The sequence below is a fragment of the Salmo salar genome, chromosome ssa14, assembly GCF_905237065.1.
Source record: "Salmo salar chromosome ssa14, Ssal_v3.1, whole genome shotgun sequence".
Lineage (NCBI taxonomy): Eukaryota > Metazoa > Chordata > Actinopteri > Salmoniformes > Salmonidae > Salmo > Salmo salar.
Window position 1 is genome coordinate 59,701,926 of NC_059455.1, and position 16,570 is coordinate 59,718,495.

The 16,570-nt window shown below is 40.9% G+C and overlaps 1 protein-coding gene across 1 annotated transcript; it reads right to left on the bottom strand.

Annotated features, from left to right (window-relative positions):
- Nucleotides 1–4,452: 4,452 nt before the first annotated feature.
- Nucleotides 4,453–15,998, bottom strand: LOC106570064 (chloride intracellular channel protein 1-like). Its single transcript, XM_014142014.2, has 7 exons — nt 15,758–15,998; nt 15,383–15,461; nt 13,051–13,160; nt 12,765–12,890; nt 11,076–11,182; nt 10,323–10,504; nt 4,453–8,279 (listed from the first exon to the last, which is right to left on the bottom strand). Exons 2-7 carry the CDS (start codon nt 15,422–15,424, stop codon nt 8,118–8,120), a joined length of 729 nt encoding a protein of 242 aa, XP_013997489.1. The 5' UTR covers nt 15,425–15,461; nt 15,758–15,998; the 3' UTR covers nt 4,453–8,117.
- Between the last annotated feature and the right edge of the window lie 572 nt (nt 15,999–16,570).

Below are 16,570 nucleotides of genomic sequence, written 5' to 3' on the forward strand. Positions count from 1 at the left end.
TTCATTTGATGACGTAAGAGAGAGAGAGAGAGAGAGAGAGAGAGAGAGAGACAGAGAGAGAGACACATAGAGACAGACAAACAGACACACACACGCCCACACACACATGCACACACACACACACACACACACACACACACACACACACACACACACACACACACACACACACACACACACACACACACACACACACACACACAGGATTAACAAAAGAACACCATCTGCCAGCCCAACTCCAGCCCACACAAAACATCCCATTGAAATACAGTGGAGGATTTGTACTCTACATACCATGCACTAGAATAGGCCAACCAGCCAATCCTCCCTTCCACATAGCAAAACATTTTTTTTTAACAGAAAATGAAAAAACAAGCAGTTCTTATTGGACAATTTCATTTAGCTTCACTCTGTTTTCTTCCGTTCTGTGATGTATGAACATGACCCTAGCCTATCTAATGGGTTTCAGGAAGGCTGGCTGTATGTGGTGTGCTTAATGCCTGGTAAACTGTTTATCCGGTCTGATCCCACCCCTATCACAAGACTCTTGTCACTTGACTATCCTCCTTGCCCACCTCAGGGCACTCTTTAGGGAGTTATGGGTAATGCAGTTACTTTCTCTGCCTCTCTTTACTTCGTCTTCTGGTCTTCCTCTTGCGCTACTCTTACTGCAAGTATATCTTTCTGTCTCTTACCTACTTTTTCTTAGTATTCTCTGTCCATCTGTTTGTCTGTCTCCCTCTCTTTCTCTCTTTATTATCTCATGCATAAGCTGAATGCATACGTTGAGTGCATAAGCTTTTCAGCAAGAAATACTGATGTATAAAACGCATCATGTTATACTGCAGGTTACACATACAGTGCATCCTCTCCACTGTTTTTACTGTGTCGTCTGTATCCACATCTGTGGGTGTAGCCTTCATTTTGGACATGATGTGTAACTTGCCTTGCTATTTTTGAGTTGGTACAATATAAATCACCGCCACCCTACATGTCACATTTAGTTATCTTAAAAGTAAGGCCCTCTCTGTAAATCCATGTCAATTTAAGCACTACATGGTTACCATCCAAATTACATTTGGAGAGCTTTGGGTGGAAAACTTTGCTCCCAGTGTCTGGTTGGTTAGAAAGAAAGAGGACCAGAGATAGATGGGGAGGTAGATTGAGGGAATTTACAACTGACCATATGAGGACAATAGAAATGACATCTGGACACATTGCCCTATCAGAGAGAGAAATAATACAGTAAGAAAAAACAGAGAGTGTGGTTGACTGGGAGAGAAAGATTGAGAGTTGGATGGATTGGATGCTTGTAACGAATGTCGTTGTAAGGATGGTCGGACCAAGATGCAGCGTGGGGTAGGTTAATCATTTTTTATTTATGATAACCGGCAACAAAACAATAAAGAGTAACCAACGAAACGTACAGCTTTGTAGGGCTAAAAGCTACAATACAAAATCAAGATCCCACAAACAACAGGTGGGAAAAGGCTGCCTAAATATGATCCCCAATCAGAGACAACGAAAGACAGCTGCCTCTAATTGGGAACCATACCAGGCCAACATAGAAATACAAAAACTAGAGTACCCACCCTAGTCACACCCTGACCTAACCAGAATAGAGAATAAAAAGGCTCTCTAAGGTCAGGCCGTGACAATGCTGACTTGGAAGGAAGGAAAAAAATACAAATACATTTAATTTGGGTTTGAATGGGACACGCTACCTATTACCTGCTATTGGAGTTGGTAGAAGAGAGAGGCTGAAGGTATCAGGCAGGGACATTTACCAAAACGAGAGAAAAGTTTGTAATATTTCTAAAGTGCCCAAGAATCAACTTCTACAACTTCTAAGATGTCTTCTCCACAACTGTTCCTTATTTTCCTGTGCTGTCTTCCTTTGGCAGGTATGTAAGAAAAAGATGGAGATGAGAAAGTTTGAGGAAAAGAGATAAGCTTGATAATGCCTAAGAATACTCAATTCAGTAGGTTTAACAAGGACAACTAACTTTTCAGATTTGACCCATAGCTCAATAACAGGAGAAATGCATTGACATAAGAATTCTACATTATCTAGTCAACCCGGTCTCAGAGCATTTCATATTATTCTGTATGTAAATCCGAAAGCTCCATTTACTATGATATGTTACCTTTGGTATGGTTATGTAAGCCAGATGGTTACTTAAATTAAGGCAAGGTCAAAGTGGATGGGTGGGCTTATAACGCAAAGTCTAGCAACCCAAAGGTTGCGAGTTTGAATCTCATCCCAGAAGACATCAGCATTTTAGAAACTTTTCATCTACTTACTACTTTTTAGCTACTTTGCAAATACGTAGCATGTTAGCTAACCCTTCCCCTAACCTTAACCCTTTAACCTAACTCCTAAACTTAACCCTAACTTTAACCCTAACCCCTAGCCTAGCTAACGTTAGTGAGCTAGCTAACATTAGCCACCTAGCTAGAATTCGTAACATATTGTACATTTAGAAAATTCGTAACATATTGTACATTTGGCAAATGCACAACATATAATACTAATTGTTTTTCGTAACATATCATATGAAATGGTTAATGGACACCCGCAAATTAATACATAACATACGAAAAGTAACATATTATACTAAATGGAGTGCCTTGGATTTACATACAGAAAAATACAAAATACTCTGAGACCAGGTTGCAACCATTAAAACGTTTAGGGGGAAATCAATACGTTTAGTTCTGAGTTGTCTTTTTTCCCCACCTTCATACCCCCATTAGTATGATGTACATCTTACATTTGATACATAATCTTACATAGTCCCTTTCTTTATTAGTACCTCTGTGCTGTTAACATGTGTTTCCTGCCATCTCTCCTATGGACTGCCTCAAGTTCCCTCTGGAGTGTCCTGCCGGATAACGCTGACTAGCTAGCACAGCAGTGGAGATGCAAGGTGAGTGCAGGCTGTACGTTTGTGTGTGTGTGTGTATGCGTGTCTGCGTGCATGCGTGTGTTTGTGCATGTCACACACACACATTGGAGACAGTATTGGGTTTCCAGTGGAGGTGGCATGACAGAAACTTAAGAGAATATACAATAATGTTTCATGATTGTGTATTGGATTGAATAACAAACTTGACTGGCACTGCAATTGTGTAATGTTAACTAAAGTTGAAGAGTTAAGTGTGGGAGATGTTTTATGGCCCACTATGCCTGCCTAGCCTTGCCTTCCTGCTGGGTATTCACTACATAATGAGACAAAAGGCTAGCTGAAAAGGCCAAATGTCACCACTATTCTCTCAGCAAGCCGGTTGTTAGCTCCCTAATGCCTGTGATGCCATCAAATTATCTCTAAAAATAGCCAAACGCTAAGTGGGTGGGACACAGGATTCTGTGTTACTCTGAGGATAAGAGGAAAGGGACTGCTCTGAAAAGTATTTTTGCCACATAATTCAATTGAGGTCAGTAATTTGCAGTGATTGAATGTATTGTTAACACCTTTCTAAATGCAGAGCTGGTGTGGTCTATCCACTGACTTTTGGTGGGCCAATTGTACGTCTCTTAGTGTGACAGTAATACATCCCAATGTCTGTCAGTCTAGCAATTACACTATCATCTCCTCTTGTCTCTATTTCAGTCAGTGCACTGACAAATAGGCCTCGACTTACTGAAGTGAAATATGCTGAATACCATTGAATACTATTGAAATTACCCTTTTCCTCATCTGTAGGCTCCCTGCATCTGGTCCTGTATGAGAAGAGCTGTGCCATTCCCTCTCAATGTGGTTTATCTGGGGAGAAACACGCCTGAACTTCACCTACCAAAATGACCGCTGTGACACGGACCTGTGCAACGGGGCTATGGCCCATGCTGCCCCCATCTGGAGGGGAGGTGCACTGTGCATCCTGGTTATTTTCTCTCTCATACTAAGCTGTTATCCAAATGTATTGCATTTTATATGTACATTCATCATCATACAGTAACATGCACAACCTATACTGTAATGGGGTGAATCCCACTAACCCAAAAATCTCATTATAGACATACACAGTTTGACACACTGACCGTGCCTTTGTTTACATGTAGGCTTAGAACTCACATACGACATATGCGCACACACACACACACACACACACACACACACACACACACACACACACACACACACACACACACACACACACACACACACACACACACACACACACACACATCCTAAAAAGTAGTGCACAGTCAGAGTCACCTGAGGGTAGAAATGAGTCATGTGTCTATTGAGACATATCAGTGTTTAAATGACAATGAAACTAGTGGCGAAACATAATCCACATGTTGATCAAATCCACTGCATTCATTTATAAGAACATTTGTTTAAATAAGGGTTAACATGGCTTTCTAACATTGCTACTTTTCTATGGTGCTATATTTAGCATAACTTTGTTGAAAAAGGATTGGCAGCCATTAATAAACAAACAAGAAACAGTAACCAATTGTGGTTTTATTTTGACCATCTTTTCAGGATGATTAAAACCTGCAAAAGAAATACTAAGTTTGATTGTCATCATCAATAAAGATCTAATGAAATGTCGTTGACTCAATGTACACAACATAATCTAGGTTAAGTGCTATTGCCTTCGAATAAAATTGAAGGTGAAGTAAAGGGCTGAAATATGTGGAGGAAAGAATGCATCAAAAGTAGGAAGAAAATAAACAACAAAAATGAAGATGGGTCTTTAAAAAAAGAGGATGGGTTTGAGGAGGGGATAAAGATGGAAAATAGATATGTATGAAATGGAGAAGTAAAGGAGGATAATACATTAAAGAAGAATTAAAGAAGAATGTAAAAAGTCCCTGAAGTCATCACTAATCTTACAGTAAAATGAAGTAAAAAAAAAAAAAAAAGAACTGTTACAAGCTTCAGTAAAGGAAAATACAACTGGCAACATTGAAATGAAGACTTGGTCCCTTTTGACAAATTGTCATGGCAACAGGACTATAGACAATTGACCGGTAAAAGTAGGTCCATAGAAACCAAATAAAATCCATAACATAAAGGATTCAGTCATGTAAAATAGTAATGGGTTTCATGAAGAATTTTCTTATCTGTCAGATGTGGAGGACATGTATGGGTTTTAAACTACAGATTCATCCCACGGGTTGATGACGCCACTGTATAAAATAGCTGACATAATGCCAACTCAGATGCTAAATATATTGCAAATGACATCTTCATGTTTGTACTATTCAATAACGTGAATTGCACTTAGTGACTGTCTTACAAAACCTTACCCTGGAAGACATACAAAATATATAGGTTCTGTCTTCACAAAGCTGTTGTAAGCTTATGACATTACCATGACTGCACCCTCTATCAGTCAGTCTGAGAGCTCTATTCAATCTGTATCGCTGAATCGTTACAGATTGTGCAATAGAAATTCAAATGTAATTTACGATTGAGCCGGCATATGCAATATGCAGCATTTACCGTGAATGCAGCATCCACTAACGTGGTAACATTGCCTTTGAATTTAAATCACGCTGTAACGCTGACCTTCCGCGATATGGATTAAATAGAGCCCAAACAAATATATCCAGTTCTTTCCCAGGGGACTGAATTTCAAGTCAATGTAAAATGGATGATTTATTCAAAGTCACTACACACTACAAAGCCTTAGTGCTGAGCGATTAACTGACATTTCGCTTTTTCCAGGTTGTTAAACAACTAATGGACCGAAGTCGGTTAATAAATTACTTGAATTCCATTTAGTTAGTCAAATCATTCAGAAAATAAATTATGTCAAGAACTATGTGGGACGCTGGGCTGAAGGGACTTGTTTTCATTAAACAAATATTCAATTTAGTTCAGCGCAGAAACGTCGTAATTAATTACAATGACCACAATCCATTGGGCCAGTTATCCCCCAGCTCAAATAGATCAGAGAGGAAGAGGCAAAACGAGAGGTTTCACTCTCGCCAAAATCTGTCCAAAATAAACCGAATGCAATGGGCTTGGAATGACCTACACTTGTGGTTTGCCTTCCCGCATTTGCGACGACTCTCATTATTAGGGCAGAGAAATTAGCATCTCGTCATTATATACTGATCTCAGGGCGGATACACGTTTACGCATGCTACATTAGGTTAATTACACAGACTGAATAGACCACATGAGAGACGAATATACACAACACAACGACGAGAGGGACAGAGACAGTTCATGAAAGTATGCCTTATCTACTTTGAAGATCTGGTCAAATTATTTCATCAGACAGCTCTGCAGCATACTTAGGCAGGCTAGCTAAATAGGATGACTAAAGACAGTACAGTATGGGGAGGACGTAATGTTAGATGGCCTTGCCGGCTGACTGCTACTGTCTGAACAGAGATGAGATGATTACTTTAAGGAATTAAAAATAATACTGTAATCCATTAAAAACAAAGTAATATACACATTTTATTGTTTAGTAATTTCCAATTGTTCTATTGACGTTTACCCAATGTGAACCTGATCAGAGACAATGGAATATTTTAAATGTTTTGGAAATTCAATGTTGACTATTTTTGGCTTTGGAATTTCCTTTAAAAAGCTCTGAAATCATTGTAATGTCATTATTTCATAATCCATTTCATATTTAAAAAAAATAATCAAAACCGAAATTGAAAACCGTGACTATTTTGCATTAATTGAACCGAAATCGAACGACCTAAAAAAGCACTAATTGCTCTGCACTACAAAGCACAGGACGCTAGTAGGTTCAAAGGTGTTGTCGATTTAAACAACATAAAACAACACCCAGCTCAATAGACCTGAAGTAAAACCTTTCATTTGGCTCACTAAAGGTTCAAACTCTTCTCTTTTTTCAAGTTTGTTTGAGTCTTCCATCGTCAGTAACCATATCAAAGAGTACAAATGCACAATCCCGTAGCATTCTCCCCTTGAAGATTTCAGTTATCTATGCAGTGTGCATCTCTATTTTTAATGAATGTGACGTTTATGGTTTAGTCATGCGAGGAGCCGTGTGCACGCCTGCATTACATCCTGTAGTTTTCCCTCAGATTACAGTGAAACATGACTGAACCGGCTTGGTGCCTCAAGGCCATACAGAGTCAAGTACTTCTTTAATAATAAGTTCACACAAAGCAGCAACTATAGCCACATTACTTCGTCTGGAATAACTCAACTGTCCCGCAATATGAGCCTCACAGTTTTTTTATAGTATAAAAAATATCCTTCACTTTGAATGGAGGAATGGAGGTCGATTACTAATAGCAAAAGAGCCTTACAATGGGGGGATATAAACTTGATTAACCCTAAACAGCGCTACAAGGCGGAGAAAGGGGAAGCCGAGGTCTGCTGAAATCATTTCCTGTGTCGGTAACTGTACAGTGCTGAGAAACACCTCTGTATAGTGTGCCCCAATGTACTACTACATGACTAAAGACAGTACAGTATGGGGAGGACGTAAGACCTGCTTTCCTATTCTCTGAGCCTAACGTCGGACCATTTAGCATGTATAAAACGACTGGTTCAAACTGACCATGTTAAAGGCGGTTCGCCCTGAACAATATATCAACAGTGTAATAATATATCTGTAATAATGTATAATTATAGACACGCCTATAACAGACCTCTCTCTTTCAGCTGCAGGTAGCAGTTAAACTGGTCTAAGTATTTGTCTGTGTGTAATCACAACAGAAGAGCAGTTTCTTTACAGCTTGGGAAAGAGATAGAAACTAATAGCTGGGAATGTGGCAATGTATGGAGTGCAGAATTAATCATAGTGACTGAACACCTTTAGTTGGATGCTACCATATGTAACCTACTGCCCGTGTATAGAACTTTAACTGTGTGTAACTGCCACTGAATATACGGTATTAAGACAAAAAGGGAACCATAAACTATAAGTCTCAGTTTCACAAACTCTTAAATGGCCAATTAAATATTTCCAACTTGATCTTACAGTATTATCGATTACCTGTACTAAAGCAAGGCAGTTGAATAATATGTGTGTCTGAGAGAGTGCATGTGTGTGTGAGAGCGCATTAGTGTGTGTGTATGCTGCCACATGTACAGTGTGTGCGTAGGTGAGTGTATAAGATGTATTCACTGGTGTGTGAAAACTGATGGAATCCCCTTCTCCTCCTACTTAAGTGCTTTAGCCACGGCTGAGTAGGCGATGTGTATCTCTGTGTCGTTGGGGCAGGTAGAGGAGAACTCCTCGCGGGCGTACGCAGCGTCCAGGTACCGCCACAGGTTGGAGAGAGACTTAGGGATGGAGAAAGTGCGATACTTCAGACACACAACCTGAGGATTGGACATGGAGAGAGAAAAAAAGAGAAAGAGCGGAGAGATACATGTCATTTCCACCCCATTGCAAATCATCCTGTAACATTGCTTTTATTCATACTGTACATCTGTCTCTACATGCAAAGTTCTAACTAAGCAATAATGCCCGAGGGGATGTGGTATATGGCCAATATACCACGGCTAAGGACAGTTCTTAGGCAAGACGCAACGCGGAGTGCTAGGACACAGCCCTTAGCGGTGGTATATTGGCCTTATATCACAAACCCCAGAGGTGCCTTATTGCTATTATAAACTGGTTACCAATGTAATTAGAGCAGTAAAAATAAATGTTTTGTCATACGGTACCCATGGTATACGGTCTGATATACCACGGATTTCACCCAATCAGCATTCAGGGCTCAAACCACCCAGTTTATAATGCAGATTATAGTGTTCATAGTGTGGTCTGTAAAAAGTATGTGGACACCTGCTCGTCAAACATCTCATTCCAACATCATGACCATTAATATGGAGTTGGTCCCCCCTTTGCTTCTATAACAGCCTCCACTCTTCTGGGAAGGCTTTCCACTAGATGTTGAAACATTGCTGTGGGGACTTGCTTCCATTCAGCCACAAGAGCATTAGTGAGGTCGGGCACTAATGTTGGGCGATTAGGCCTGACTCGCAGTCGGCGTTCCAATTCATCCCAAAGGTGTTCGATAGGATGGCGGTCAGGGCTTTGTGCAGGCCATTCAAGTTCTTCCACACCAATCTCGACAAACCATTTCCGTATGGACCTTGCTTTGTGCATGGGGGCGTTGTCATGCTGAAACAGGAAAGGGCCTTCCCCAAACTGTTACCACAAAGTTGGAAGCACAGAATCATCTAGAATGTCATTGTATACTGTAGCGTTAAGACTTCCCTTCACTGAAACTAAGGGGCCTAGCCAGAACAATGAAAACAGCCCCAGACCATTATTCTTCCTCCACCAAACTTTACAATTTTCCCTATGCATTGGTGCAGGTAGCGCTCTCCTGGCATCCACCAAACCCAGATTCGCCCATCAGACTGCCAGATGGCGAAGCGTGATTCATCACTCCAGAGAATGCGTTTCCACTGCTCCAGAGTCCAATGTCGGTGAGTTTTACACCACGCCAGCCGACGCTTGGCATTGTGCATGGTGATCTTAGGCTTATGTGTGGCTGCTCAGCCATGGAAAACCTTTTCATGAAGCTCCCGACGAACAGTTCTTGTGCTGACGTTGCTTCCAGAAGCAGTTTGGAACTCAGTAGTGAGTGTTGCAACCGAGGACAGATGATTTTTACTCGGTGGTCCCGTTCTGTGAGCTTGTGTGGCCATCCACTTCCCGGCTGAGCCGTTGTTGAGCCTAGACGTTTCCACTTCAGAATAACAGCACTTACAGTTGACCGGAGCAGCTCTTGCAGGGCAGAAAATTGACAAACTGACTTGTTGGAAAGGTCGCATCCTATGACGGTGCCACGTTGAAAGTCACTGAGCTCTTCAGTAAGGCCATTCTACTATCAATGTTTGTCTATGGAGATTGCATGGCTGTATGCTCGATTTTATATACCTGTCAGCAATGGGTGTGACTGAAATAGCCGAATCCACTAATTTGAAGGGGTGTCCACATACTTTTGTATATATAGTGTATTTTATCTGTATAATCTGTTTATTGTGCCTGTCTGTATATTCTGTTTATTGTGGCAGGACCATTTCACAGAGTCAAATTCTTGAACATGCAAATGTCTTCGGTGAATAAAGGTTTTTCTGATTCTAAATACACGTGGCTACTGAATAACCAAAATAAAAGTAAGATACAAAAAAGTAAAGACAAGAAAAGTAACAGTTATAGCCAATAAATGTTTATAGTCCAAAAAAGAATGATCAAAAGAGCCCATTGGATCTTTGCAGTTTGCACTGAAGTTAAATTTGTACATGTGGCAGCATTTAGCTCACAAGTGGTCCACCAACCCCAATTAATACTGATTTGATTATGGACTTCACACTAGGCCACAAGCAGGGCTTAAAACAAAGAATTACCTTGACGATGTTCAGCTTGGGCAGCAAGTTGCAGTCGGCAAGAGTGAGGTCCTGCCCATCCAGGAAGGGGCGGGTGGAAGAAGTGACCTCATCAGCACTATTCTCGTCAATCTCCTCAGGAAGTGGGGAGCCAAGGTAGTCATCTAGTTTCTTCAGGGCCTTGAGCAGGCCTTTCTCTAGGTCTGACCACACAGAGAACACACAAAGTACAACACATTTATTAAGACTGACACGTACATAAACAAACTATAGTACACGCAAAGCTAAAGCTCCTCACTAGTATCATGCAAGTAAAGCCTTCATAGAGCTCCCTGCAATTATATTGAATCAGGAATTGAATGTGCAGCACCATGAAACAATGCACAATACAAAGGAAATATGACTAACACCCATACAAATATAATTACTTGAATTATTTGAACAAAAACATAATTGAGGACTTGAGGCACAGATGTAAATTGTTGAGTTAAAGAGTAATTTAAAATGACTCATTGCATATGACAAATGCTTATCTTAGTGTGTACTTTTCACTGTACTTCTGAAAACGCTGCTAAAAATACAAGACCACAGGCAACCGGTTTGTGAAGAGACGCAAAGCTCAGAGCATAATGCCATTAACAAAGACACTCCCTGCTGCTCTGGAATACAGAGACAGATTGTGCGAGTTCATGCAAGTGCTTGTTAACACGCAATAGTGTTTCTGTACATGAAAGGGTCGGGCTCAGTTCATCCTGATTTGTCATTGTCACTCACTGTCATTGAGCTGGGGGTTTGAATTCTTGATGTAGGCCGAGAACTTGGAGAACACGTCCACGCCAGCTGTGTTAGACTCAGGGTTCCTGGAAGCCATGCGGGGGTATCTGGGGAGGGGGTGGAGGACGTATTACAAATTTGCCATCTAGCAGAACTCAGTCAGCAAGTTATCATGGGAGAAAGCATGTTGTCTTCAGAGAGGAACATAGGAAGCAATGTTAAACACATAAAGTACATGCAAGGACAGTACATAACCTATCAACATACTCTACAGAGGCAAACAACAGATACAAATGATTATACAAAGGAAGCTAAGCTTCTCCTAAAGTAAATTGAATTAAATTGCCAACCTTATATAATTACTTCTGTCTATACAGAAATAATTAAAATCATTCAAAATAAGCTAGTACACCAGAATGCATGATTTGGCCCCAGATGATCATTAACTTCATTAAAAAAAACAAGCTGTGGATTGTTCTAAATCACAAGCGCATAGCCTACAGTTGGAAGGCCCGCAATTTGGGCACTGCGCACATTTAAATACCAAATAGATTATTGTTGAGTTACGACTGTCAGAAGGTGGGTGTAGCTGGTGCATGAAGTCAGGCACAGGAGAGCAGAATGAGTGAGCTACGTACTTTACTCAAAATAAAAGGCACAAGGTAACAATACACTTGACCAACAATAAACGGTAATCAATTACGCACGGGTGAAAACAGCACCCGTCGAAAACCAGCCATAACGTACCGAATGAACATAGAAACAATCACGCACAAAAACATGGGGGAAACAGAGGGTTAAATACATGAACATGTAATTGGGGAATGAAACCAGGTGTGTAGAAAACAAAGACAAAACAAATGGAAAATGAAAGGTGGATCGGCGATGGCTAGAAGACCGGTGACGTCGACCGCCGCCCGAACAAGGAGAGGGACCGACTTCGGCGGAAGTCGTCACAGACTGTCAGTGAAAAGCAGCTAAAATAGGGCCAGGCATATCGCTATATTTCAAAATACAATCGCTATTGCTGGAAAGAGAAGACAATAAAAATACTCTAATCTATTTTTTTGTTATCAAAATTCTCAATTTGAGCAAACCAAAGCCTATCTTATTGGCACCAGCAGAGAGCATCCTCCTTATCCCCGGTGAGTGCACATATTCACTCATCATTAGATCAGTGCAACTTGAAACTTTGTTCTTGGACAATCATTTCCTCCTCCAGGTTAGATGGACATCATACTGTATAATTTCTGTCTCCCCTTTTCGTAGGCCTAGATTAGACGCCTGCAGACAAGGTCGTAATTATTGATCTATTTGTCAGCAGTAGCCTATACTTTTTGTAACCCTGTACTTTTTGTTGTATTAAAAAAGATTCTGCTAATGTCTCCAGTCATACAAAGTTTAGTAGAATTGAAATGTGTTTATAAAAGGCCACATTTTTTCCTGTGCAAAGAAAGGGGAAGAAACTTATCTGATATAGCCTATAGCCTAGGCCTACTCTGCTCCACAACACGCTCAGCAATGCATTGAAGGGTATTTTTTGCAAACAGTGATTGAGTTATTCACGCACCACCTATGAACATAGATCTGGAAGGATATGGAACTTTGCTTGATGCAAGTAGCAGCATAACTGTCTGATGGTTTGATCAGAGGATGGAATAAGAATAGAATGATGGAAGGAGTGATTACTTTGGAGGGGACAGGTTCTCCTCCAGGAACTCTTCTATCTTGTTGGTGTCGGTTTTCACCTCCGTCCCATAGAGCAGGAAGGGGGGCTGAGCACCAGGTGCTAGGTCCTTAAGGATGTCTGGTTTCCTATCAAGAGAGAGAGAAATGACAGAGGGAGAGAGGGGAAACAATGACAGCATTATAGTGAGTGAGTAAGTAGCTTAGGCATGTGCAAATGTAATATAAATGTATATGTAATATAAATGTATTTGTAATATAAATACAGATTGATAGGCATTAGACAGACCTCTTCATGTCCACGGTGGTGACGTTGAATGTTACTCCTTTAAGCCACAGCACCATGAAGAGGCGCTGGGAGAACGGACAGTTGCCAATGCTCTGGCCATCACTGCCTGCCTAGATTGGGATAGAAGGCCACATATTATGGTCATTCATCCGAACAAGAAGATCATATACTACCCAAGAGAGATAGGGGAAGTCAAAGAGGGATTACCCTCAAAGAGGGTAATGTGTGACAGAGCAGGGCTGTGGGTCTCTTGAAATTTGAATGGTGGGGAAATGAACAGGAAGTAAGCATTTTAAGCTACTACCACAAGGACATCTTTCATACCTGAGGGAAAAAAAGGGTTCCAAGTCTAGATGTTCACACAGAGAAATCATTATAAGAGAGTGAAAAAGGGGTACCCTATCTTTATATTGGACAATGTTTTCCTCTGAATGACCACACCCCTGGGCTGCTCTGGCCAGCTTATGAAATATGCACTGAACAAAAATATAAAACGCAAGAATTTCACAGATTTTACTGAGTTACAGTTCATATAAGGAAATCAGTCAATTGAAATAAATTCATTAGGCCCTAATCTATGGATTTCACATGACTGGGAATACAGATTTGCATCTGTTAGTCACAGATACCTTAACAAAAAGGTAAGGATGTGGATCAGAAAACCAGTCAGTATCTGGTGTGTCCACCACATGCAGTGCGACACATCTCCTTTGCATAGAGCTGATCAGGCTGTTGATTGTGGCTTGTGGAATGTTGTCCCACTCCTCTTCAATGGCTTTGCGAAGTTGCAGGATATTGGTGAGAACGCTGACGTAAACATCGATCCAGAGCATCCCAAACATGCTCAATGGGTGACATGTCTGGTGAGTATGCAGTCCATGGAAGAACTGGGTCATTTTCAGCTTCCAGGAATTGTGTACAGATCCTTGTGACATGGGGCTGTGCATTATCATGCTGAAACATGAAGTGATGGCGGTGGACGAATGGCATGACAATGGGCCTCAGAATCTTGCCATTTATAAAATGGAATTGTGTTCATTGTCCATAGCTTATGCCTGTCCATATCATAACCCTACTGCCACCATGGGGAACTCTGTTCACAACATTGACAACAGAAAACCCACTGGCCCACACGACGCCATACACGATGTCTGCCATCTGCCCGGTACAGTTGAAGTCGAGATTAATCCGTAAAGAGCACACTTCTCTAGCGTGCCAGTGGCTATTAAAGGTGAGCATTTGCCCACTTATGTCGTTTATGACGCCGAACTGCAGTCAGGTCAAGACCCTGGTGAGGACGACGAGCACGCAGATGAGCTTCTTTGAGGTTTCTGAAATTCTTCAGTTGTGCAAACCCACAGCTTCATCAACTGTCCGGGTGGCTGGTCTCAGATGATCCAGCAGGTGAAGATGCCGGATGTGGAGGTCCTGGACTGGTGTGGTTACACATGGTCTGCGGTTGTGAGGATGGTTGGACGTACTGCCAAATTATTTAAAACAACGTTGGAGGAGGCTTATGGTAGAGAAATTAACATTAAATTCTCTGGTAACAGCTCTGGTGGACAGTCCTGCAGTGAGCATGCCAACTGCATGCTCCCTCAAAACTTGAGACATCGTGGCATTGTGTTGTGTGACAAAACTGCACATTTTAGAGTGGCTTTTTATTGTCCCCAGCACAAGGTGCACGTGTGTAATGATCAAGCTGTTTAATCAGCTTCTTGATATGCCACAACTGTAAAGTGGATGGATTATCTTGGCAAAGAAGAAATTCTCACTAACAGGTGCACAATATTTGAGGGAAATAAGCTTTTTGTGAGTATGGAAAATGTCAGGGATTTTTGTTGTTAGCTCAAGAAACATGGGACCAACACTTTATATGTTACGTTTATATTTTTGTTAAGTATAGATTAAGGAGCCTATATATCATATGTATTATCTTAATGTGCATTTAATTAGATTATAAAACGTTCTGGCCATTCAACTGATATGCCAAATGGGATACAGCAATAGGCATAGCTAATATGTTAATAAAAGAGCGTAAGTTATTACTACTATCTTATTGATACTATGAAAACCATTAGGCCTGCTTTCTGTAGGCATTCAGTCTTCAAACAAATGGCGCGAGGGAGCAGTGGCAACAGTTTACGTTTCTCACTGATAAGTTATCTTGTTGCAGAAATGCGTGGGTTATAATGACGTTTTAGTCAAATAGATTACATTGTACCACATAATGACATGTCGGCTGCGAAAAGTAATGGCGCATTGTTTACAAAGTAACTTGTCCAAGATAGGATTATGCATGTCACCGAATGGATTTGATGATGTTGCTTACCTTCACAAAAAGTTCAACTTGAGGTTGATTTTCGTCACTCATCTTTTTGTTTCAAGTGTTGCTGCTGGAACTGGAATACCTAAAGGTGACAGAACTGTTTCGTTTTTGGATGGGTAACGTTAACAACTCTCAATGTGCCGTCTTGCACTAACTTTCACATATTTGACTAATTTTAATGATAAGCATAACCGATGCCGACCAAGGGCTTGGCCGCTCTATCTGCTATAGTCAGCCAGATAAATTCGATAGTTTATATTAACTAATACAAACAAGCATCAGGAAAAATAAGGTCTTACTGTAAACCGTTATGACTTAATTAATAACAACCTTTCACGCGAGTTTGGTGAGTAACAATGTAGTCTAAATTGTTCTTACCTCGCTCACGTCCTGTGTGGAACTTGCAGTTAACGCCTTGTTGGTTTCCCCTCCCTCTGTGTCGCTTGCTACACACTCATTCCTCCATTTCCTGGAAAGTCCACATACAAGTGATGTTTAGAACTCCGTTGTAACCCTAACCGAGCGCCCCGAGCGAATAGCGGTGATAAGAAAGAAATGCACCCGATTGTGTACGTGAACGAGATGGGTGTGGGGGTGGGACAGGGAGACTTTGGTGGTCGTCTATGTAATTTGGGTTATGAAATCAAAAATAAGCCTTCTGTAGCTATCCTGGCCTACCCAACGTGGAAGGAATTGCGTCTGTACCAAATTGTAATACAGTAGCCTACCGTAGATGAAGACAGCAGATATTTAAGGATCTGACCCTTTTTTAAAAACATTTTCTCCTGAAATGACATACCCAAATCCAACTGCCTGTAGCTCAGGACCTGAAGCAAGGAAATGCATATTATTGATACCATTTGAAAGGAAACATTTTGAAGTTTGTGGAAATGTTAAATTAATGTAGGAGAATATAACACATTAGATCTGGTAAAAGCTAATACAAAGAAAAAAACATGCGTTTTATTTTAAAATGCAAGAGAATGGCCACACTGTATTATTCCAGTTTAGGAGCTATTTAGATTTTGGCCACTAGATGGCAGCAGTGTACGTGCAACGTTTTTAACTGATCCAATGAACCATTGCATTTCTGTTCAAAATGTTGTATCAAGTTGTATCACCTGGTTCACCAACTACTTCTCTGATAGATTTTAGTGTGTCAAATCGGAGTGCCTGTTGTCCGGACCTCTG

Bases quoted from the DNA above. Each gene is read 5' to 3' on its own strand.
- LOC106570064 (XM_014142014.2), bottom strand. From the start codon at position 15,424: ATGAGTGACGAAAATCAACCTCAAGTTGAACTTTTTGTGAAG. The intron at 10,505-11,075 runs GTGAGTGACAAT...CTGTGTGGTCAG, and splicing joins AAACCCCCAGCTCAATGACA to ACCTAGAGAAAGGCCTGCTC. The intron at 8,280-10,322 runs GTAATTCTTTGT...TCCAATCCTCAG, and splicing joins CCAAGCTGAACATCGTCAAG to GTTGTGTGTCTGAAGTATCG.